We start from the raw sequence: 26,333 nt of genomic DNA, 5'->3' as shown, positions 1-26,333 counted from the left end.
GGTTTCGCTTCTCGTTCTCTAGGGAAAGAGTTCTGTTGGCGGGAAAACGAGACTCAATATAGGTGCTTAGTGCCAGGGATACTTTGCGGAGTCAATTGTTCAGCTTGAGGAGAGAGATCGTGTGTGGACTTCGTAATCCCAGTTCCTTGTTTCCAGGATCAAGTTTCCAGCCTTGTCTTGTCTCACGGACTTCCTTGGACTCTGTTCATGTTTCATGTTTGCCTCGTCTTCTAGTCACGGTTCCAGCCAAGAATCAAGTTTATTTTCCAGCCTTGTTGTCTAGCTACATTGGACTTTAAGGACTCTGTTATTTCCCCACACTATTGCTTGGCAAAGTGTGTGTTTCGGTCAAGTGGATTAAAACTTTGGACTAATATCTTATATTGGACAATACATTTCTGGACTATAATTGACCTCATCTGAAAGGTCTACTTCTGAACTATATTCTTCACTTGTTTTTATTGTTTTTATATATTTCCTTAATAAAGATATTAGAGACTGGTCTCTGTGCAAGGTTATTGGTGCTCTACAGCCTGGGTCCTGACAACTATGTTCTGTCTGTGTATAATGGTATTGAATGTTTGCCATATATATGTTCTGTGATCTGTCCTGAGTCCCCTTCATGTTAAGAAGGGCAGAATATAAATACTGTAAATAAATAAATAATAATAAACTGTCACAGGGAGTTTAGATATTGATAGTCTGTGCCCCATCACTTATATGGTAAAATCTTGGAATAAACTGTAAAATTACACTGGAGTCCCTAAAGAGGCCCTCTTTTTGGGGTGAAATATTTTTGGAGCCTGGGTAAGTGAAACGAGAGCAACAGAATCTATACTGTATTGTTATCTTGCTCTTCTTTAATTTAGAGCTTTGCAAACTGTGTGTCACATCACATTAATATGTTGGCTGCAATCTGTAGGTGTGTTGCAGCATGAAGGACAACTACAGGTTTAGGGTTATGTTTTTAACAGTTTTAAAAGTTTTATTGTATTTATATGTTTTATTTGTTTATTGATTAATATGATGTATTCATATACTGTGTTTTGCAATGTGGCATTGAAGTGGCCAAACTGTAAGCTGCTCTGAGTCCCCTTCAGGGTGAGAAGAGAGGATAGAAGTATAGCAAATAAAATAAATCTATAACCTCTGGATCTATGTGCAATAAGCAATAAATCATATATTTTAAAATATATATAAAGATTTTTATGAGAAGTTGTCTCCCCACACATTTCGTCATTACAATTCATGTATGTTTCCATATCTCTTATAAGGGTTGGTTTAATCTCATATCAGAATTTGATTCATATTGGTTGGTTTTCATTAAAGAATGTTTAGAGATGCTAGAGAACATGATATATGTGGCATCCCAGGGTTCCCTGGTAGCTCTAAACAGGTTTGTGACACACTCCTTAAACTCTGGAGAATTACTGCCTGTTAATGTAAAGCAGTGGTCATCAAGAACTCAAACTAACCAGGAAACTCAGATATTGGACCTTCTACTATCATCCTGTGAACTTGAGGTATTGGTCCATTTGGAAAGGCCTGGCACCCAATAATTAGAAGTAATAAAGGAGTAGGAAAGCAGAGGCCAGGCCCCCGAGCTAGAGAAGGAAAACTTAGTATCACTGTACAGTAGAGTCTCACTTATCCAACATAAACGGGCCAGCAGAACGTTGGATAAGTGAATATGTTGGATAATAAGGAGGGATTAAGGAAAAGCCTATTAAACATCAAATTAGTTTATGATTTTACAAATTAAGCACCAAAACATGTTATACAACAAATTTGACAGAAAAAGTAGTTCAATGCGCAGTAATACTATGTAGTAATTACTGTATTTACGAATTTAGCACCAAAATATCATGATATATTGAAAACATTGACTACAAAAATGCGTTGGATAATCCAGAACATTGGATAAGCGAGTGTTGGATAAGTGAGACTCTCCTGTACTTCCAGAATTGTACATGTCCTCTGCTATCCAGGTGAGATACTGACGACCAAGATCCTCACACAGACTCTGGTTGTGTTACATGCACAAAGAACATAAATGTAAGGAATTTAGCACGATACTATGATATGTAGAAAAACAATTTTACAGATTTTACAACAAAAAATATAAAGTTTTTGTGTGTTCACAGTTGTAATATAATGCATATTGTGCAGTTTATGTGGCCCACAGTAAATTCTACCCTAAATGCTGGGTTGGGAAACCTATGGCCTTTCAGATGTTGCTGAACTGCTCCTGCCATGACTCCTCTCCATGGCCAGATTACAGGAAGCTGATGGAAGATCTATGGGCTTCCCAGCCCTGTATTCAGTTGTGCTGTGAGTGGGAAAAGAGAGGTTGAAATTAGCAGAGGATGAAATTGAGTTCACACTGCAGGCAGTTGAATTGCCCTGTTCCCCTTCTCTTCAAAATCTTAATCAGGATGTAGCCCTTTAACTAAATTGTTGAATTAATTCTTACTGTTCCACAATGCTTAAGAAAAACTAGGTTTGTATTTATTTAATCCGACTTGTCCAGCAGGGGGCGTTGCAGAGTACTTCACCAAAGCTGAACACCTAGTGCATTTTGAAGAAGCCAGATCCTGTCATTCTAATGTGGCTTTCTCCCACTAATTTCATGTTAAATTAGGGTGCTTCTACACTGTATAATTAATACAGTTTGAAATGACTTGAACTGCCATGGCTTGATGCTATGGAATCATGGCAGTTGTAATTTGATGAGGCCCCAGCACTCTTTGGCTGAGAAGGTTCAAGGGCTTGTAAATTTACAACTCCCATGATTCCACAGCACTGAGTCATGGAAGTTCAAGTGGTGTTAAACTGCATTAATTCTACAGTGTAGATGTACCCTTAGTTACACATTAATGCATAGAATTGCAGTCTTTCTCTTGCAGTAATGCTCATCAATATGTCATTGTTGTTCACATCGCTAAACAGTGTCCTAGGTCTACTTCTCATAGAAAAGGAATTAGGTAGCAAAATTTGTTTCTGGAACATTTGATTTGAGACTAAAGGCCATCCTTCCTCAATCTGGTACCGTCCAGATGTTGTTGAACACATTGTTAATTTATTTCTATCCCGCTTTTCTCCCAAAATCAGGACTCAAAGCAGCAAAAAACATGTAAACAAATCAATTCAAAGCATGAAAATAAACATACACATCAGACCAAGACATAACTGATAAAACTATAAAAGCTAAAACAATATAAACATTCAACAGATTAAAAACCCCAATTAATAACCCCAATTAATATAAATTCTTTTAGGCCATTGTCTGGCCTATTTCCGGGGGTTCACTATGATTCACAGATACTCCATTGGCCCTGGTCAATATGGCCTGGGATTATGTAAACTTGTAAAAAAAAGGCATCCAAACAAGATCTTGGGCATACCGGTAGCTAGTTGCAAATAATGTGTTACCTGTCTTTAATTTCCAGTAACAGAAACTATGAATATTCCTGTAATTATGAGAAATTATTTTCCAGTGCAACTGAGGGCTCCTCCAGATAGGGAAAATGTGTTGAAAAGTTGCAAAATATTGCTGTATTTTTCAGTTCTTTTTAAAATATCTAAACAACCTCTTTCAGGACTGTTTTCTGACATTTCCTAGCACCAATTACTCGGCCTCAGGTGGCCTTTTCTTTTTCAATTCACAGGCATTGGAACAATTTGTTCCTTTCTTTTCTCTTCCTTTCTTTTAATTTTTTAAAGTTATAATTATAGTTGGTCGGCATCATGGCCCTTTTCACCGTATTATTTTTTCTTATTACAATCATATCCCCGTTTTCAAAAGCCTTCAGAATAGCCCTTGTGCTTATACATTAAATTAAATTAAATCACTGTAAATATAATTTTAAAAGGACTGGAACAAGCGGGTGATGATCGCCAAGGAAAGCCAGCAAAACCCAAGGGTCTTAAAACAAACACAACAGGTTTTTGAAAAAGAAACAAGGTTCTATGTTGCAAGAACTCATACTTATTTAGACCAATAATTTCAAGAATATGACCTCATTGAATGGAGCACAAGGTTCAACCACTTTGTGCCTGCCTGCTGTTGCTATCTTGCACTTTATTGAAGTGGGTGAGGCAGCAATGAACTGGTCAGGAAGAGGATGTCACAAGCCACCAGCTTATAGGATTCAGGTGGTTTGTCCTGTATTTCTTTATGATATGGGAAAGAATTACAATTCTAAAATTCCAATTCTGACAATATCTAGTTCCTGCAGTGGGCTGAAATTATAAAATAAACTAATTGCTTAAAAAAAATTGACCTTCCAAGCTCTGATCCATACATCCAGTAGGCATAAAGGTAGAGAACACTTCTGTAAGCATAAAATCACATGATTCATTCTTTCTGCATATTTATAAAAATCTTATCAATCTGGCTTTTGATAAGGTTAATACTCGAGAGAGGTATGTATTGCTTGTTAGATGTCTACCTATTCATGGAGGACAAGGATATCAATATCTTCTATTCATGATTGCTCTAGATCAGGACTTCAACTTTTTCCACCCCTTTCTACCTGATAAATTTTTACATGAACCCAGGTATATAAAATAGGTATAAAATTAAACATTTCCTAATAAATCAATATTTGCAAGACTTGCTAAACAGGTTGATTTTATGTTTTGTGTTCGCTATATTTTAATCGTTGTTCTGTGTATTGTAATATATGTATTTGCAAAAATATGTTTTGGTATGTGTATTTTATATAAAGTGCATTGTAATTATGTGTTTTAGCTATCTTGTGACCTGCCTCAAGCCAAAAGGAGAGGCGAGTAAGAAAATTGATATTATTATTATTATTATTATTATTATTATTATTATTATTATGTTGTTGTTGTTGTTGTTGTTGTTGTTGTTATAGCTGAGGCATTTTCTGCAGTGTCCACTGTAAATCCTGCATTGTGTTGCTAACAGATTTGTGTAAATGGTGTTCAGAAACCATTTACTATTGCCAACATTTTGTGACTCCATCATTGAGCTACGGGGATCCCACTTGGGGCAGTGCTCTAAATTGCCTCCAAATATCAGAGCTCTGTGTCTCCCCATACCGGTTTTTGGGAAAGAAGAGCAGGAAAATGACCTATCTCTGAACTAAACTTATATGCCTATAGTATTATCATAATAGTTAGAAGTAGTAACCTCTTCACCTGTAAATTAAGCCCACCACCTCACAATCTCACATTTAACTTTTCTCGCTTTTAGTCTCAGTAACTTAAGAAGCTTTGTTTCAGTCTCTCCTTCGCTCCCAGAAAACTCCTCCCTTTTAGGAGCAGTCTGCCTGTCCTGACTTGACACAAGATGTTCAGCAGGAAATTTATTGGAACAAGTCTGATAAAAGATGTCACCTTATTTGACATCTCTTATTCTCCGAAGTTTGCATTGCAAAGAGACAAAGAACAAAAACCCCTCCAAAACCCAACACCTTCACCAAATTGCCATAAAAGGAAAACCCTTGCTATTTTTGCCCCTCCCTTTCCTCTACTCAACCCCATCTGCTGCCTTTTCCTCATCACCTCTTTCCTTTTCATGCCTTTGTGTGTTCTTTTATGCTACTTCCCCTGCCTAAAAGATCTCATCTTATTTCCCTTTGTCTGCCCCTCAAGTCTCAATTTCCCAACGTACCCACATCCATAAGACTTGTTCTCTGCCTTCATATAAGCAGAATGAATGTCTTTGGCATCAACAGCTGAAAACTACTAGGCGGCACACAACAACAATAAAAACAAGAAGAATACGAAGTACAGGCTGCAGTATCTTTCCCGAAGATCTTGGCTTTGGGAATTTTCCAAAAGGACACGATTCTGAGCATAGCTTCGTGTGTTACTTTGGAAACTCATCCAAATTTGAAAGCCAGCTTGTCAGTTGGCACCGAGGGCGAGTGAATGCAAGAAAGGGAATTTTAATACAAGAAAAGGAATTCTGTTGGGCATGTGGGACTTTGGCCATTGGCTGCACGACAGCCATGCCTTCCATGGGGCTGCTAATAAGAATGACCATTGTTTAGTGTTTTACTTTCAGTGTCTCACTGATATATATATAGTTACTCTTATTTCCTATACAAATGAGACACAAGGCTGAGAGTTAACCTGACTGATTTTAAATGTGAATTACAAGGACTCCCCCCATAGTTTTCCATGTTATGCTACACTGAACTTGTTCTCTAGACATAAGACGAAGGGAAAATGTTCCCAGCGGAAATGCACCTTTATCAGTCCCTTCAGCAATTATTTCTTCATTTTGAACATCAAGGATATTTGTTAAATGTAACCACTGAAGGAACATAATAGATCAGGAATTCATCATATGTAAGGATCAGCAGCAGTAGAAAAATCCATTACGAATGAGACTCAGTTGTGACTGTTTAAGATGCGTATGCAGAATATCAAGATTTCCAAGTATAAACCAACCGTTTAAAATCATATCTAACCACAGGTTCATTCACATTCCATAATTATGTAACTGCCATGGCTGTTCCTATAGTGTCCTGAGATTTGTTGTTTGGTGAAGGAATTAGATCTTTCTGTGAGTTTTAAAAGCTATTTTAAGTGTATTTATTATACAGGATGTTTGAAAAAGAACTCCTTATTCATAATTTAATATAAATGGTGAATAGGGAGTTCTTTTTCAAACACCCTGTATTTTAATCCATTTTTACCACAGTTACTAGTTTTTTTTAAAAACTTTGATATTGTGCTTTTTAAACTTCAAAGTGTGGGGTTGTTAGTCACCTTAAGTCCCCATGGAGAGGAAGGCGGGATATAAAGTTTATTTTTCTTATTATATTATTATTATAAATGTCTTTCCCTAAACAGCAAATCTTAGGATTTCCAGTTTGTTTCCATGGCAATTGAATTAGAATATATCACTATTATTGTGTAGTGTCAAAGTGGCCCAAAATGGATGAGGGTAATTATCTTTAGAGTCCCTCATTTGCTGCATCAGTCTTACCTACCCAGCCATTTATACTGCCTCCAATGTCATCATTTAATAAGTTATTAACAGATAAGTCCCAACTGAGTAGACAAATACAGGATGGAGGTAAGACATGTAACAAAAGTCTTCTTTCCACAAATAGATTTTCTTTCCAGATTCAGTGGATTTAGTTATACATTTCCTGGTACAATTTGGCTTCTGTTTTAGCCAGAAACTGCTTTAACAGCGACCACTGATCTATGGTGATGTAGATCCTGGTAATCCGAGGAGGCCACTGCTGCAGAAGTAATAGGACTGATGTGCAGGAACCATCTGAACAAATTTCTCTGAGAAATGTTTTAGCACTACTTAAAAGACTGGTTTAAAGTGAATAGGAAATAAAAATGTAACTCATTATACTGATATTGCTGATCATGTGGAGAACTTACAAGTTCACCTGCCAAATGAGTCATAGTTTATAGCAAATCCATCCACTCTTAAAAGAGTAGTGGGGAGAAACAAAGAGCACAAATCTTTGTGTAGATTGCATTGGGCTTCTTCATTTGAAAGCAGCCAAGAGGTCTGGGGAATACACAGCAAGGCAGTGGTTCTAGTATTTTAGTTGTTGTATTTATTTTACAAAGTTACACCATTCATCAAATGTGTATTACAAAAATAATATTTCTGGTGAAATACCCATCCTTCCCTTTCCTTTTGAGTAGCTCATATTATGTTTCTTAACACATAATATTTTGCTTCTTGGACATGGAACTGGGGTCTTAATTTATTTTTAATATGTGAGAAGGTAAAAAGAATAGTTAGGATCAGTGAGGAAACTCTGTTCATATGATCTTAGCTACCTTGGGTTCAGGCAGAGAAAGGGAGGGGATTGAGACCTCTGTCTCCAGTACCAGTATGAATAGTCAAAGTGGGGTAGACTCTACTGAAAAAGGTGCACACTGCCAACAGAATGAATATCTAGATCTGGTTCATTACATCACCACCTTCATTAGCAATTAGAAAGAAGGGGGAGTAGCTTGCTCAATGGAAGAGCACATCCTTTACACACAGAAGGTCTGAGGTTCAATCTTTGATATATCCAGGTATGAAATGCTGGCAAGCTGCTGCAAAATCAGTGTGGAAAATATTAAACTAGAAGGGCCAGTGGGCTGGCTTGGTATAAAGCAGCTTTCAGCGTTCCATTACTGGGTGAACAACTGACTAAAAACACATGTAACAGTGCAAAACAAGGAAGTTTTTTGAAGTGGCATTTTGCATTTCTCAAAACAGGTTTTGTCTCAAAATTTCAATATAGCTCTGCATATATATATATTTGTCTCCACTAAAGTGATCAGAGGTTCTGGAGCTATGCAAACACCCTATACCATCATTCCAGATGGTACTGATAAGTGCTATCGTGGTTGCTTTGGGGTCACTCCCAAATCTGATCTCTCGGCAAAATTATTTTTTTAGAACTGGGATTGCTACTCATTAAACCAGACTTCACTTTCCAACTTCATATAACACATACATTTCCTTTCTGGCAAGTGGAAAGACACACCAGTTATCTTAAACAGAGAAAGCACATTGGGTCTGTATATGTATTTCCCCTTCCTGACTGAAATCATAACTGAATAAATGAGGTGATAGGTTGGTAAAGAACAGAAAGGACACAAAGTTCAAAACATTTTCAGCCAGAGGAAGAAAGGACAGAACAGGCGAGACATGGTCCTGATTCACCAGTATAATCTGCAAACTGGCCCATGGCAATATTAGGCCCTCAGTTGAGCTTATGGTGGCTCAAAAACACTGAAGGGCTTCAAGGCAGAATTGGAAATCCTATGGTGTCTGTGCCAGAGCTAACAGTGAGATGTACACGGAGCAGTTTCTTAGATCCCTTGAGTTATCAGGCCACATGACACCTCTAGTGACTCTGATCAAGAAGTACCATCCAGATGTCTGAGGGTCTAATCAAAGTTCACCTCTTACATCCTGTTATGGCACACCTGGCCATGTTCTAGCAACTCCTTTTAAGTGCATGTGGGATGGTCTCCATCCATTTTGCTTGCATACTGTTTCCAACACTGGGCCATTCTCCAAACCCAGTTAATGCCTTGGCTGCCTTGGTAAGGTGGTATCATATTCCAGTGGCTTAAGCTGCACACCTCTGAACTCGGTTTACCACCTTGTGGGCATCATCTTCTTTGCTACTGTTTCCCAACATTAAGTTCTTCAGAGCCCTCAAGATGCACAATCTGGAACAGCCCCCAGGATTCAGCTCAAAGGACTCATTGAATCATTGATGAGTGTATACAGATCCACCAGACTCCAGCCTGGGAAGCCTTACAGCTCTGTTGTTTTCCTGGGTTCTATCAAGACTGTACTTAACATTCCCACTTGACACTCTTGGTCCTGAAGTTTCCTTGCAGACTGGGATGGGCTCTGGCACCTCTGATTCCCTCTCTGCCAGTTCTTGAGCAGCACCATCAAGACAGTTACAAAGACCAAAAGCATAGTGAGCAGGCCAAACACCAGCAGTAAAATCAGCTGCGATTGGCTTAGCCCCGAGTCCTGCTGGGTCACCACCTCTTTCACAGAGATGAGGAGCCCTCCCCCATTTGATTTCTCACTGTAGTTAGTGATTCTTTTCCCAGTAACTGCAGTCCTTGCAGGATCAGACTGGGCTGTCCAAGGGTCAATACTGGTCACAGCATTATCATTGTCCTTGTGACCAGGCTCAAATGCAGTAACCCATGTTGGTTCTGGTGCAGGGAGCTCACAGGTCTTGCCAACAAAGCCCTCAGGGCATAAGCAATCAAAATCATTGATGCGGTCATAACACTTGGCCCCATTTCTGCAAGGCTGGTTGGCACAGTCATCAATGTTGATAGTGCAGAAACGGCCTTCAAAACCAGCCTGGCATTGGCAGGAGAAACGGTTCATGCCATCGAGGCAGGTGGCACCATTGGCACAGGGCTGCATCAGGCAGTCATCTACATCAATCTCGCAATGCGCACCAGTGAAGCCAGCAAGGCACTTGCAGGTGTAGTTGCTAGCAAAGCCATTCTTATCCTGGCACAGCCCACCATTCTTGCATGGAAACCTGAAATGAGAGATCAGGCACAGGTTACAACATACAACTGACTGTGCTGTATTTGCTGGAAAAAACTAGACTCTCACTCCATGCTACTAAGATAATTTCTATGAATTTCTATGTCCCACATTCATATTTTTAAAAAGCAATAATGTAAATAACTTTGCTCAGCAGGTTATAGTATAGACACACCCCTGACTACAGCTGGTGTTACCCACAGAAAATTTTGTCCAATTAACTCTCTTCTCGGGTACACCTCCATCTATTTCTATTAGGATCTCTCACCCTGACTTCTCACATGGCCCTGTCTTCAGCTCGCAGTCCTTCCCATGGAATTCTTCAAGGCACAGGCATGAATATTCGCCATCACGATCATAGATGCACTCGGCTCCATTTTGACATGGAGGCTGGTGCTCACAAATGTGCACATCTGAAAGGATGAGAGGGATATAGGTCAGTAATAAATTAATATATTAACGGTACATTTCTCATGCCAAACCAAAACACAAACAAAAGAAACTGGACTTTATTATTTTTTATTTATAATTATAATAGATATTTTGTAAAGAAAGGTGTGTGAGAGGATATCCAGATGCAAAGAAGGACAGAGTTCTTATACAGAGCTTGTGAAAGTCACCACAACTTTTATGCTGAATATGCTAACTGGAGGCTGCAGGAGCTGAGTGTTGTGGTTCAGCCAGATGAGGGGATTTGGGTTTCAGAGCCTGGGAGAGTGATAGATTGTTCTTTAGATGAGAAAAAAGTGGGGATTTCAGAGCAAGATTCTGTCTGTGAGACGGAATTTGAAAGTGGACTTGTTTTGGAGTCCAGCAGACAGGGAGAGGACCTTTCACCCACAAGGAGTTTAGCAACCCCTCATAAAGACCTGAAGTCTGAGGGAACAGCTGGGTTAGATGGGAATACCAGGCTGCATTTGAGGGAGAAAATCATCAGGCACAGGAAATCCAAAAGAATAAGTGAGAAAGAAGTGCAAAGAAAGGAACCTCAAGGTCAAAGAAATGCTTTCATGTTTTGAAGCCTTAAATCAGAGATCGTTTAGTTGAGATTTTAGATTAGGCACTGCTACTAAATAGTAAGGATGTCCAGTGCATGATTTACTTTCTGGGAGTTTTTATTCATTTTTAAAGAAGTTCTTACAGCCTTGGTTTTTCTGGATTCATGGTTTGATTCTTGTTTTCCTTAGATTATGCTCATGTTATGATTCTTGCTTTCCTGTACCATTTGGAATATTGCCTTTGAAGTGTTTTCACTCCTCACCAGCTGGGTTGAGGTCTTACTTATTGACTACCTTTTCTGATTACCTGTTGGATTTTGCCTTCAAATAATGTATTGTGTTTATTATATCTTAAAAGTCCACCAGTCAGAGGTAGGATGTGTTATATATACAGAAGATTAAAAACATGGAAAAGTTACACGTTTGGATGACAAAATCACCCAGAGATAATGGTTGCTCATCCTGGATTTGGGGAATGGTAGTAAAAAAATAAACTTTTCCAAACAGCAGGTTCAGGAAGGGCTAAGAAAGACCTTGTCTGGGTCACCAAAGAATTACTACCAATCAATGCAGATGATATTGAGCTATATAGACCTACAATCTGATGTCATATGAGAAAGCTTCTTGTGAAACTTATAGCATGTTTATTTTGTGTCCTTTGCGTGAGCAGCCTTTACTCTTATTCAAAATTTTCCCAGTTTAAACCAGAATGACTTACCTTTGTCACAGAACTTGCCGGCCCAGCCACTTTGACAGATACATTGCCAGGGTTGGTGGCATGTTCCATGGATACAGCCCAGCATCCTCACACACTGCTCACAAGATGCCCCATCCCAGCCTGGGTCACATCTAGAAAAGATGCAGGAAAACTGGGGTGAGAAAATCAAACACCAATACAACATAAAAAGCAGGGAAACTCAATAGTACAATTTCATAGAGCAACAGATTTGCATTTAACCATTATGATTACACTTTGCAGGTTAGGCCTTCAGTGGCTGACCCACAAATCTTGTGTGAGATCAACAGAAGCAACACAATGTTTTCATTGGTCTTAGGAGTCTACCATTGGCCAAAGAGGATCTAGAGCAGTGATTCCCAAACTTTAGTCCTCTGGAAGTTTGGGATTTCATTTCCCACATGCCACAGCCAGTTCTGGAACCTGAAGTCCAAAATGTGTGGAAAACCATTGACCAAGAGGTATGCAGCTGAAGTGAAAGAACTGCAATGTGACCTTTGCTTCTACTACTTCCTTTTCTATTTCAGTAACATCTAAATTGTTCCCAAAGAGAATAGCTGTGTATCAGGACCTTAAACCTGCAATTCTATATACACTTACTCAGGAGATAAGTCTTATTGAACTGGAAGTAAATCTGCACAGAGCTGGACTTTTAAGAAAGACATACAGCAGGCTATCTCCGATGTGTAAAAGTGAACTAATGTAACTGCAGAACATTTTTGTGTAAATGGAGAAAATACTAAATGGGAAAATAAAATGGAGGGGTGACATTCAGTGAAGTTCTTCTACTGACGGAATCAGTACAATTCATACCACTTCCTTTAAGTCCTCTTCCTGCTCTCACCTGTTTTGCAGGATTTTGAGGGGAGTGGGAGCTACTGGGGAGAAGAAAGAGGATAAAAGTCTCATTGTGAGCAGGCTTCTACTTATGCAAAATTAGTTCTATCTAAATTAGTGGGAACTGTACTGTATTTGTTGCTGACTATTCCTTTAACTGAGGCTAAATTAGATGCAAGCCCTGTGTTTACCTGGCAATCAGAGGCGGTCCAACCATAAGGCGAAATAGGCATTTGCCTGTGGCGCCATCGTCCCGGGGGCACCATCGTCCTGGGAGGAGGGCACCACTCTCCACCTCCTTCTCTTTCGGACCTTCCAGCGGCCGCGCTGGGCCTTCCGGCCAGCGCAGACCCACCTTCGCACCACGCAAGCCCACCTTTGGGGCCTTCAGAGATTGTGAGGTCTGTAGGAACTTGGAAGCTAGGTATGTGGGGTTTATATATCTGTAGAAGGTCCAGGGTGGGAGAAAGAACTTTTCTTTGAAGCAGGTGTGAATGTTGTAATTAATCACCTTGATTAGCATTTAATGGCCCTGTGGCTTCAAGGCCTGGCTTCTTCTTGCCTGGGAGAATCTTTTTTTGGGAGGAGTTAGCTGTCCCTGATTGTTTACTGTCTGGATTTCTTCTGTTTTCAGAGTGTTGTTCTTTATTTATTGTCCTGATTTTAGAGGTTTTTTTTTTTTAATACTGAGGGCTATCTGGGTTATCTAAGTCCACATTGCCCTATATCCCTGTTCAATGTTTAGTGCTAAATTTGCAAATATAGTAATTCCTACATAACATTACCATGTATTGAACTGCTTTTTCTATTGATTTGTTGTAAAACATGATGTTTTGGTGCTTAATTTTTAAAATCATAATGTAATTTGATGTTTTATAGGCTTTTCCTTTATACTTCCTTATTATCCAACATTTTCACTTATCCAACGCTTTTATTTTTCAGTGATTGGTTTGGGGGGGGCGCCAAAATTCTGTTCGCCTACACTTGAAAAATACCTAGGGCCGGCTCTGCTGGCAATTAACTATTCCATGCCAAAAAGGCTATCCCCAGGCTGTGTGGGTGTGGTTTCCTTTGAACGCCATCCACGGCAATGCTAGTCCGCCACTCCCCTAGCTAGGTATTTTCTTATATCAAGGAGAAAGGGAGAACTGCAGAGTTCTGCTATTCTGAAGGAATGCTGATGCACAGCCACCTCATGCTGCCATGCATGACTACAAGAGGAGTCATTGAAAATACACATCTACTATTCACAAACAATGACAAATAGAAGCCACTGGTATAGATCATGTAAAAATGATATATGTATAAAGGTATGCCTCAGGTGATGAAGCACAAATATTCCTGGACATTACTTTTTTATGGAACTATTGAAATCAAAGGCAGAAATAGCATGGAAAGAGTATAAGTTTTTGCACCACGAAAAAAGCAGTTCAATATGATTCAGAAGAAATTAAAACACTATGCATGAGAAATGTAACAACTAGCTCATGTAAGCCTGGCATAAGGAAACAAAAACTTATAGGCATTGTGTACTCATGCCTTACCATCTTCTCCAGATGCATGGAATAAAAAAAAAGTATAGACACAGGAAAAATACTTTCACAATCACTGCAGTCTCTCCTTGCTCCTGGGGTAGTATGGACAAGGACAGAGTTCATAAGCAACATGTTCCCTTTTCTTCCTCATAGCTGTGGGTCAGGGACTACGACCTCTACCAAAATCTCTCCCCTTGCTGAAGAGATCCTGGTCTACTTGTTCCACGTAGACCAGGAGCCCAACTCAGGATGCTCCTGGCTGTTTCTCCATGTGGTTGTTAACCTGCTTGCCCCAGGCATGTTCCCATTCCCATAGCTCCATGGGAGATAGTTATGCAATATATAAAGTATTCCTAACATGCACAGGCAGTGTTTACAAACTACTATGATCTTTTCTGCCTGAATTGGCTTATTAAGAAGGCAAATCCTTGTAACCTGGATTCATGCCCCGTCCATGTTACTCAGTCATGACCTACATATCTTATAGTTCCTCAGTTATTCACAGTAGATTCCAATTGCCATTCTGCCAATACCTTCACTGAGTCACCCTGAAAAAGCTGTGTTCTTTCAGACCAACCTATATCCCAGGGGTAACGTAGAACTGCAAAGCGTACATTGGAAAATGCTATAAACAAAAAACCAATCATCTTCCCCAGGCCAAAATGTGCAAATGGAACAGGATTGTGCAAAATAACTTCACTTGGCATACAACAGTGGTTAACAGAAAGTTGCTTGGCAAGTTATTACCTCTGTGTCAAGATGTAACAAGGCTTTTTTGTTAGATTACAAAAGATTACAACACAGGAAAAATGGATGGATCATGCCCACGTCACCACCACCACTGTTGCTCCTAGCTGTCCGTGGAGCTCTATCAGAACTCCTGGCCACCACCTGTCACATCTATGAAGTCAGACTAGGGGACCTGCGCAATCAGCAAGAAGGAGGGGACATCACCCCATTCCTTCTTGCTGATAGCATGGGATCCGAGGCACCTGAGATGGCTATGGGTTTGGCTGGAACTCTGTGGCAGACTAGGAGCTACTGCAGCAATGACATGATAAAGAAGAAATGCAGGCGCCCCTGGACCATCTAGACAACAGTGCCAGATCTAGCACTGCTCTGAAGCATATTAGCATCAGGTTAAACTGCCCGGTGAAGATGAGCCCCAAGTTTATTTCCTCAGATGCCAAGGAATGATGTATCAACATACGCTAATATGCACTTTGTTTCATAGGTAGAATTTTCAGTGTAGCAAATATGAGCCATTAAGTAGACTTTGTACTGCAGAACTGGAGCTTATTGAACTAATGATTCAATAGCTTTCTTATTCATCATCCAAAAACTGCTTTACCTGCATTTGCCATCTTCACAGCTGCCGTGAGCCAAATTACAATGGTCGCTACAGTCATCACCTGAAAAACCACACAGAGAGCAGGAATTAATACATAAGGAATATTTGATAACTTAAATAAGACTGAACAAGAGTACTACATCACATTATAGGTTAGGTTCCTTGTTTGGATAGATTTCACCACACAAAACACAATAAGTCTCTGATTTCAAGACTATGCATGTCTGTTGTTGTTGCTGTTGTTGTGTGTCTTCTGCCATATGATAACCCTAAGGTTAACCTATCATGGGTTTGTTTTGTGTGTGTGTGTGTGGTTTTGTTTTTTTGGTTTTTTTTTGCAATATTTGTTCAAGAAGAGCTCGCACTTGCCTTTCATGGAGGCAGAGAGACTACCACTTGCCCAAGGTCTCCTAGTTGATTTCTATGGCTGAGCAAGGATTTGTACCCTGGTCTCCATAGTTGAGCTGTAAGGAGAGGCCACTACACCATACTGTTGTTGTTGTTGTATGATACACAACAAGGTTAATACACAGCAAACAAGATCACTATACTGGCTGTTGTATTGGATCACACATCGAGCACTTCCCAAGTGTTTAGGACTAAGTGATGTATCGGTGTGTTATCATCATCACCACCATCATAGATAAATGAGCTAAGCACTGCATCACTGCACTGAGTCTATAGAGATGGGAAACTATGGCTTGTAGACCCCATTCAGTCCTCAGAGCCTCTTAAATGACCAGTATAAATACTGTATTTGCTCAAGAGTCAATGCATTTTATTTTGCAACATGGAAAATGAACTTCTCTTTTGATTACTCTCTCCTCATTTTCAATATAGTTTTTAAGTACAATCTTGCTAACAACTCAAAGATGCTGTAAGATTTTGGCATACAAATCTACAGTCCAGTCCTTTTCTGATAAAAATCTGTAACACAAGCAGATCAACATATCTTCAGATAAAAGTATACAACAAATAATGAAATTATGCAAACCAACATTTTAAAAGAAGCATCTAGAATTACTACATATGAGCAATACACTACATTTTATACTTATTTCAACAAATGGTTTGAAGGCAGGTTGGGAGTTGTGGGAGGCAAAAGAACCCAAAACCACACATTTTAATGCTGCTCTGCAATGGTGGTTTTGACACCTGAAAATAGAGGGTCCAGTGGAATTAGAGATGTATAGGAAGGCACAAAAATAGGATAGAAATGCATTTGGCCCACAGGCTGCTTTTTTCCATCCCTGTTTTAAATTGGGGGGGGGGGGGGTCTCAGAAGAGCTTACTGGAGTTTCTGAGTTACTTATACATTATAGGAAAAACAGGCAAACAACCAAATGGGGCTAAGTCTCCTTTTTCATATTTCTATCCAATATGTCAGGTGGGAAGTTTAACTCTTTCCTCCCAAAGTACAACTCTAGTAAAAATTGTGGCCTGCACTACAGCTAGTCTTCATAGATAAAATTGCTATTGGAAAGTTATGCATACCTTGGCCCTAGAAGCAGAAGCCCTAGCTCCAGGAGAAGGCAGCTGGATATCAATCCAGTGGTCCTCATGGTACTCAAAGGCCTTTTGGTGTTTTTTTTTTTTTTTTGCAAGCCACCTTGGATCTCAGTTCAAGAGAAAAGTGGCATATATAAAAGGCCACATACTGAACAGAAAGTTTAACGTTAAAAAGAGATATAAAACTGAAAAGGGAGGGATACAGAGTTGCCTACTTCTGTCTCAACCATATCTTCGAAAAAAATTACTTTGGGGATTATCAGAATCCCCAGTCATTTTATTCAGAATTCCAGAAAAGTAACTCCTCTAAAGCTCTGATTGAGGCACTTTCTGAATGGCACAAAGACAGACCCTCTGGAATAAAACATCATAGCGTAGGATGTAGAATATTTTTGGCTCAGGTCCTAGCATGCCAAACCATATGGATCAGGTAGTTGATGATAGCTGAGATTATGTTGTGCTGCCGCCAGTCAATGTAAGGAATAGCGGATTAGAGGAAGAATAAAATCTTATCAAAAATACTAGGAATGGCATCTGTATATGGCTTTTGGTATCAGAACAGCGTGCCCCTTAATATACCATCTGGGGTGAATTATGAGCAAGAGGCTTCTATTGCGCTTGTGTCGCATGTATAGGTTTCCCATTGGAGCATCTAGCCGACAGCTGTGACAATCAAATGCTGGCTCATCTGAAGTTCTTACACAGATGCTTGGATCCAGTATACCACTGCTTCACGTGATCCGAAAAAAACACAATAAAAACTCTTTAAGTGGGTAAGATCGAAAGGCACTAAGATGTTCTGTCATAGCTATGTACCTGGTAGTTAAAAACTCTGCTTCTTAAACTATGGGTCCTGATCCCAAATGGGGCCCCCTTAGCTCAATGTTGGGGTCCTCAAAATTGACAAAAATAAAAGTTTCTTGAACGTCACCGAGGACCTCATCATATGGAGCTTTTCCTCCGTCGTAGGACATTTCATCTCTATCTCAAGAACAAAGAGGCACGGAGCCCACCACATGATGTTTGCCTACTTCTGGCCGTCATCCATTGTCCTTCGTCATTGAAACAGAGATGAAGTTTGCTGAAAGGAGGCAGTTCAGAACACAGACAAGTAATCATGTTCTGAGCCTTCTGTGATGGGATCTGACAGATTTGCCCATGTTGAATCATTTATGTGACGTGGAGGGACGTCCGTTCCTCACCACTTTGCTTCCACTGTATTTTCTCCTCAATCTAGGCTTGAAATTGTGTTCTTGCTAGCTTTTTAACACAACACTGGTCTAATGGAGGGAATGAAAGCCTAGCAGGAGGGGATCATGGCAAAGTGGTTTATAATTACACTAGTATAATAGAGGGAGGGAAGGTATGGGAAAGACTTATCATGGTAAAGGGATTTAAAATTCTCCCCTTCCCCCCTAAATATGGGATGAGGTCCATAGTAATCTTGATTTTTGATATTGAAGTTTTCCTTGATTTTTAAAAAAGTCTATGGAGAGAGCGGAGAAAGGGATGGTTCGAATGCAGGCAAGAACGGGAAAAACCAAAGAGAGAAACATGTGTGATGGGAAGACAGAACTTGAAATGGGACAACTGGGGATCAAAAACAGACGGTCCCCCATGCTTCTGAAGGTCTGTATGATGAGGTAATGTGATGAGGTCCCTAGTGGCTGTTTTAGACAATTACACAAATCTGTTGTGTAGTGTTTATAGTGGACTCTACAAGAGATCTATATATATAAAAGAGTGATGGAATCCTGGCGACCGACAAAACAACAAAACTAAACACCCCACAACCTCAAAAATTGACAGCACAACCCCTCATCCATGCCTCTAGGTTGATACAAAAAAAAGTCCTAATTAGAGGGAGAGGAATAATTGTTTTTATCTAATTGCTGCCAGTTAGAAGGCTAAGCTCTGCCCACTTGCTCTCCTAGCAACCCACTCAGCCCAGGGGACAGGCAAAGTTAGGCCTCACTTAGGCCTCTTCCACACTGCCTATAAAATACAGACACCACCAGACAACGCCACAGCAACGTGTGGCCGGGCACAGCTAGTGCTTCATAAAAAGGAAAATCACTCTGTTTAGCAAGCCTTGCATATGCAGATTTGTTGTCTCTAAATGTCTAATTTTATATCTATTTTGTAAGCCGCTATATCTGGGGTCACATAAAAATTTCTCAAACCAAATGGAGCTACAGGTAGAAAAATTTGAGAAGCCCTGGTCTAGAACACTACAAGTATGGAACGTTATCCCTCCAATTCTTTCCTCTGCCACTTACATTTATAATAGTACTATTTGGAAAGGAGCCTAAATCTAATTGCTAGTTTCAACTAGAGTAGACCAGCTTCCATTAATTCACAACTAAAGTAGACTAATTGAATTAATGGAAGCTGGTCTACTCTAGTTTTTGCAGACTCTCCTAACTTGTGTGGTCTTCATCATAAATAACTTTTGTCAATTTGACTGCACTCTGCTATTGTCTGGCCACATGTGTCCAGTTTTCATCTGTGAAGTGTTAGAAAGTGCATTTTAACTTTTAAAAACCCATCCAGCCATGATGAAACTGGTGAGACTGATTCTCTGAAGCAAAAGAGCTTAGAAAAGTTACTGGCCATGCTGGGTGGCAGATTCTATTTTCTGACAACTGTCCCTCATACAAAACACATAGGAACCTATAGAAACCTCACTTCACCCCCTCCCACAAACACATCTCTTTCTTCCACCACCTCTGTAAGTAATACTTCTTAGGAAAGGACTCCACCCCTGCTTCAAGGTGTCTGTGAGGGGAAAAGAGAGAACTAATCAACACTTTAATTTAAATAACTGATGTGGCAATGATGAAGCTGTCAAGAATTCTTACCCCCTCTCCTGCCTATTTGCACTGAATGTAGAGAAGCTCCATTAATGTACAGATTAAACTAACAGTAGGTTTCTTTAAAAATATACCTCATAGTAGACAAAACTGTGTACATATGGGAAGGAAGTTGTTAATCATAATGACAGAGAAGAGACAGGATCACACACTATCACAAGCCACATTAACAAATACTAAGTTAGGCAATAATGCTCTAATCTGTTCACACCTTAAAACCTTTTTTGGCTTTTTCAATGGAAACTTAAAAAATTGAATTGACTGAATTAACAACCGGAAAACCACAGGAATGTGTTTAATAAGAAATGATGCATCTACATTGCAGAATTAATGGAGTTTGACACCACATTAATTGCCTTGGGTTAATGCTATGGAGTTGTAGATGGTGAGGCACCAGAACTTCTTGGCAAGAAGGCTTGTAAAAGTATCACTTCCATGATTTCATAGTGTTGAGTTGTGGCAATTAAAGCTAAGGAGTTGTGGGGGCGCAATGGGTTAAACCCTTGTGGCAGCTGGACTGCTGACCTAAAGCTTGGGTTGCTGACCTGAAGGTTGCTGGTTCAAATCCGCAAGATGGGGTGAGCTCCCGTCTGTCAGCTCTAGCTTGCGGTGACATGAGAGAAGCCTCCCAGCAGAATGGCAACACATCCGGGCGTCCTCTGGGCAACGTCTCTGTAGACGGCCAATTCTCTCACACCAGAAGTGACTTGCCTCAAGTAGCTTCTGACACAATTTTTAAAAAAGTTAAAGTGTTGTCAAATTACAGTCTAGTTGCAGCCAAAGTCATCTGCATTTTCAGGAATAATGGAGTCGTTTGGGACCATTTTAATTGCCCTGTTTCCATGGAATTACTCAAAAGTACATAGAATTCTGGATTCCCCTTGAAAGACCAGAATTTTAAGTTATTGTTCACCAAAACTAAGATTCCATAAGATGGAATTATAGCATTGAGCAAGTGAACCAAAAGGAATATCCACTTGCCAATACAGAATTTTTAATACAAAGAGTGGCTATCTCTCATGGTGATATAACAACAACAACAACAATCATTGACATCATCTTAAATGTTATTTGTTACCCACCTCCCCTCACCACTCAAGGCAGGTTAAAACACCCAAATAAAACACAATGCCATTAAAATACATAGTACAAAGGTACAAATACAATGCTAATAGAATGCAAATTCAACATTCATTGTTTAAAATGGACTGAACAAGGGAATGGCTACACCAGCAATTAAAAGAATACCACAGAAAAACACAAGACTGTTCCATCTTCCTTCATCCTCCACTGAAAGGCAGAAACTGTAGATGGAAGCAGTAGCTGCCTGCTGTGTAGTATACCCAAGACAGAATATAGGCACCTCCCCACCCATTTGCGGGTCACATTTTTGAGGATTTGGTTGTTCATAGATTTGATTAACGTGTTTCCCTTATGAATCTTCAGGTCCCCCAATGCAACTCTTATGATCAACTTCTGTCAGAAATTGTGCAGAAGGACCTAGAAATTCCTACAGCTGTGTTCACTCACTTTAAAAAGTACAGGTTTTAAATTTTTCCCCATTTTCAAATAAGCTTCAACCCTCAAACCCAGTGAAAGTAAAGGGCCCACTGCATAATTCCCAAAACAATTATAGCTGCAGAGCAATCTAGAAACTGAAGTGAAGTCCTATGCCTTCACCGTCCAGGCAACCAGTATTTCCACTTCTTGGTCCCATGCCTTGAAATGAAAATTAGAACTGTGCCAAAGGATTGATTTCTCTTTAATTATGTAAATGTCCCCAGTACTGTAACTGAGCCCTGACCTAGTGCTATTTTTTGGTTCTTTCTTTTCCTCTGTTCTCCTTCTCAAGCCTGCTTTCTCATCACTTTTGTCCTTTCTCCATACTCAGATCACATGGATTTTTTTCCTGCTTGGCTCACTTTCTCTTTCCTCTCTGTTTCTTCACAAGGTGGTGTGCAATCATGGGAATCCATGATGCTTCTAGATCACATCGTTATCGGCATATTTATTTACATTTCATATCAGTTCACCTGTTAAAAATGGGTTTCCTCTAAGAATTCTTTTAAGTTTAATGGGGAAGCAAGAGTTTACTAATATAGATTCCTGGGGCCCTTCCAAACGGGTCCTGTATTCCAGGATGTGATCCCTGGTTTTCTGTGTTGTCGAAGGCTTTCATGGCCGGAATCTCAGGGTTGTTGTGTGTTTTCCAGGCTGTATGGCCATGTTCCAGAAGTATTCTCTCCTGATATTTAGTCCACATCTATGGCAGGCCTCCATAGAGGTTGTGAGGTATATACTTCACAGCCTCTGAGGATGCCTGCCATAGATGTGGGTGAAATGTCAGGAGAGTATACTTCTGGAACATGGCCATGCAGCCCGGAAAACACACACCAACCCTGGTTTTCTGTTTATCCCAGATTATCTGGCAGTGCGGACTCATATAATCCAGTTTAAAGCAGAAAACCTGGGATCAGATCTTGAGATAGAGCGCCTGTCTGGAAGGGTCCCTGGACCACTTTCATGGAACAAGAGCTCCCAAAGGCAATTATGAGGGAAAACAAATAGTTCCCAGGAAAAATGTTAGCATAGTATAAGCCTGAGTTGTAGATATATTTGATATATAAATGCAAATTGCTCAAACATTTGCATAAATAAAATGAGTTAAACTTCTTCAACAGGACACAATAATTCTACTGTATCTACACCTCTTAATATAACTGCTACTACACATTACATTTATACATATGCTGCTTGTTTTGTTTTTAATTGCTCAAGGAGTACAGTGAATTGTGCAATCATTTTTTCTGATTTAATATTTTAAAGAGCATCATGTGTGGAAATCTGGATTGTGGGACAAGAGAGGGGGCTAACTCCCTTTTTTACTAACAAAACCTTTCTCCCAATGCTGCTATTTGCCATTAGGAGAAAAACTGATATCCAAATAGCTTAATCCCTTTAAGAGCAAGGAGCAATTGGAAGGAACTTGTGTAGTTTTAGCCAGGGATCTGATGTAGAGAGGGAGAGAAAGAAAAGGCAAAGCTGAGATACTTTACTTTTTGAACTAGAATCCCCCAATCAGCATGGCTATACTCACATTCTCTGGCAGATTCTGTGGTTCAAAAAAAAAGGCAAATTCTCAAATGATGAAAAAGGGTTACACCTCATGCTATGTTTATACTCAGCACTTTCTGGAAATGCTAGATCAGGCACGGGCAAACTTCGGCCCTCCAGGTGTTTTGGACTTCAACTCTCACAATTCCTACTGGCTGTTAGGAATTGTAGAAGATGAAGTCCAAAACACCTGAATGGTTGAAGTTTTCCCATGCCTGTGTTAGATACAATAAGGCTACCTTATCAATGGGAGATATGTTCCTGAACTTACAATGGAAACAGGAAACCGTGGATGACAGCAAAGCCTGTTGAAATGAATTACTGCTGATGTCACCCTGGAAGACCTAGCAGAGTCCTAGATATTATCTAGGACAGAGCTTTCCATTTTTTAAATCATGACACATTAGTATATCAACTGCAGTGTGTAGTTATGTTGTGCAAACATAACAAGAAATGACAAAAGTCTTGGAAATCTATTATTATTTCAAAGATCATATTTTAAATCTATATCTATATCTATATATATAATAAAAGTGAATGTTTGTATGTTTGTGTCAGCGTTTTGATTGGTCGGGCGGTGTATGTGCTCGCGTTTTGATTGGCCTGGCAGAATATGGATCAGCTTTCTGATTGGCCTCCACTTTCACAGGCCAATGGGACCGCTGAGGCAAAAACTACTACCAACTGGCTTCGTTCGGCCTACTTATCTCCTCAGAACGAAGCTAGCTCTGGGAGAGTTAACAGCCTCGGCCTACACTTTGGTAATCCAAAACACCACTGGGACCACCAGGAAGGCCGGAGCTGGACCAAACCTGACACACATAACCCCTACGACCCATGAACCCACTGACAACGGATCTGGACCACATAGACCCAACATGCCCAACTGTCAGACTGATAATAAAAACTTTGGTTCTAAGAATTACAGTTCACTCACACATTCACAGCATTCTGAATCCAACTAATGATGGAAAATAATTATGTTTTAATGCTTCCTTTTCAACAATGTTTGTGGGTATGTTTATGAAAACTCTACCCCTTCACCTCACCTCCTTCAGCGCTTCTACTGACAGGCTGCTAGGCCCGGCTAGGCCCAAAGGAGGGGGCCATCTTCACCCCTTAATACTGTTCCAATGAAAACAGGTTTTCCCTGGCTCATTGGGACACAGTATTATTCACAGCACACTAAAGAGAAAATAATGACTTATCTTTTAAATCTTTCCTTTTCAGGATGGTTTACTCCCCCCCCCCCCATTTTTTACTGAGGCAAAATACTACCACTTTGGCCTACTGACTCTAACAGGCCTGACACATACAGTCCCCATGGCCTACTATACACCCGGGCACTGTTTGGGGTGGGATGGACCATGGATGATGGACTTGCATATGGGAGTTGTAGTTCACCTGCCCCCACTGAACACAGCTATGTCTTATTTATACTACTATTGCTTGACATTACTTTTATGTTTTATTTATATGGTGGATGTTAGCACGTGGCTTAATGACCTTGCAAGCCACTTTGGGTCCATTGCAGAAAGGCGGGGGAGAAATATCAGAATTAAATAAATACATAAATAAATAAATGTCTCAATGGTATGTATGGCTGGAATGACCTTCTGTCGGGAGGGCTTGAATGGTCTCTTCCTTTGTGGCAGATGGGGCTGGACTGGATGACCTTCAGAGACCCCTTTCAAATCTAGGACTCTATCTATCTCCCAATCGTATTTGTGACTGGATGGCCATCTGTCAGGAGGGCTTGGATGGTGTCTTCCTCTATGGCAGAAGGGGGTTCAACTAGATGGGCACCCCTTCTAACTCTAGGATTGTATGGAAGCCTTTACACCAGGCACGGGCCAACTTGGGCCCTCCAGGTGTTTTGGACTCCAACTCCCACAATTCCAGAGAGCCTACCCCATGATGCGCTTTATGTCCTGGTGCCGTTTGCAGGATGATGGACCATGGGTGATGGGATATGTAGTACTTTCAATCGCTACGATTCCCACAGACCACTGCGATGCCCATCAGTGACGGAACTGGACCAAACTTGGCACACAGATGGGACATGCAGTACCTTCACTCGCTTCTTGAGACCACAGCAACTGCTACATATGACAGAACTGAACCAAATCTGGTATATATATCCCAAATCACACACTTTATATGTTGCAGCAGTTTGGGGGAGGATGGACCAAGGACGATGGGATTTGCAGTACCTTCATCCAATTCACCTCCCACAGGCCACTGTGATTCCCATGAATGGCAAAACTGTACCAAATTGATACAAAGGTGCAGTGTGGCCCCCTTTACGTCCTGCTCTGGCTTGGTGCAGGATGGACCTTGGATGATGGGATTTGCAGTACCCTTATCCGATTCACCTCCCACGGACCACTGTGATACTGTCAGAACCCTGGCAGCAGAGCACCAATAACCATACACAGAGGCCAGTCTCTATCTAATATCTTTATTAAAGAAATATATAAAATCAATAAAAACAAGTGAAGAATATAGTTCAGAAGCAGACCTTTCAAATGAGGTCAAATATAGTCCAAAAATGTATTGTCCAATAAATGATATTAGAGTTCAAAGTTTTAATCCACTTGACCGAAACACGCACTCTTGCCAAGCAATAGTGTGGGGAAATGTCAGAGTCTTAGAAATCCATTGAAACTTGACAACAAGGCTGGAAATAAACTTGATTCTTGGCTAGGTCCGAGACTGGAGACAAGGCAAAACGTGAAGCATGGAGCAGGGTCCGTGGTTAAACCGCGAGGCAGGGCAAGGCTTGAAGCTTGATCCGGGAAACAAGGAACTGGGGTTACGAAGTCCACACACGATCTCTCTCCTGAAGGTGATCAATTGACTCCGCAAAGAATCCCTCGCGCCAAACACCTATATTGGGTCTCGTTTTCCCGCCAACAGAACTCTTTCCCTAGAGAACGAGAAGCGAAACCCAACTCTGTCCAGATGTGTGACTCCTTAGAATTTCCCAAGGGAAGCAGGCCTAATCAGCTTGATTTTTGGCAGCGATGCATAAACTCCTCCGTTGGGCTTCTCTGACTCCCCTTTCTCTAGAATAAGATTCCTTTCTGGGAAACGGAGGGGAGTTCTGCCCAAGGCCTGTTTGGCTGAATTCTTGAGGGCAAACATCAACATCCTGCAGGTGAAGGGACTCCGGCTCTCGCTGAACCGGCGAAAACCCCATGTTTTCCTCTTCGTCTGCCACAATAGTACTAGGAACAGGACTACAAGGCCCATGAGGCATCACACTATCCCTGCCCCCAAGGCCCCCCTCATTCAGGGCCCCTCTCCGAGAGTCGCGGGGCCGCGGCTTGGTAGGA

General features: G+C 40.5%; 1 protein-coding gene across 4 annotated transcripts in view; it reads right to left on the bottom strand.

Moving 5' to 3' along the window:
* Positions 1-7,539: 7,539 nt before the first annotated feature.
* dlk2 (delta like non-canonical Notch ligand 2) overlaps positions 7,540-26,333 on the bottom strand; it is a 37,662-nt gene continuing 18,868 nt past the window's right edge. For all 4 annotated transcript variants that reach the window (XM_062974265.1, XM_008125328.2, XM_062974274.1 and 1 more), the window contains 4 exons: positions 15,500-15,560; positions 11,759-11,889; positions 10,311-10,455; positions 7,540-10,034 (listed from right to left, as the gene is read on the bottom strand). In XM_062974265.1, the coding sequence (XP_062830335.1) occupies positions 9,275-10,034; positions 10,311-10,455; positions 11,759-11,889; positions 15,500-15,560 (1,097 nt within the window). In that variant the 3' untranslated portion in view covers positions 7,540-9,274. The remainder of the gene's footprint in view (positions 10,035-10,310; positions 10,456-11,758; positions 11,890-15,499; positions 15,561-26,333) is intronic.

Source organism: Anolis carolinensis, chromosome 1, assembly GCF_035594765.1.
Source record: "Anolis carolinensis isolate JA03-04 chromosome 1, rAnoCar3.1.pri, whole genome shotgun sequence".
Classification (NCBI taxonomy): Eukaryota; Metazoa; Chordata; class Lepidosauria; order Squamata; family Dactyloidae; genus Anolis; species Anolis carolinensis.
Note: the sequence above shows the minus strand (reverse complement) of the source record. Positions and strands in the feature narration are given on the sequence as shown.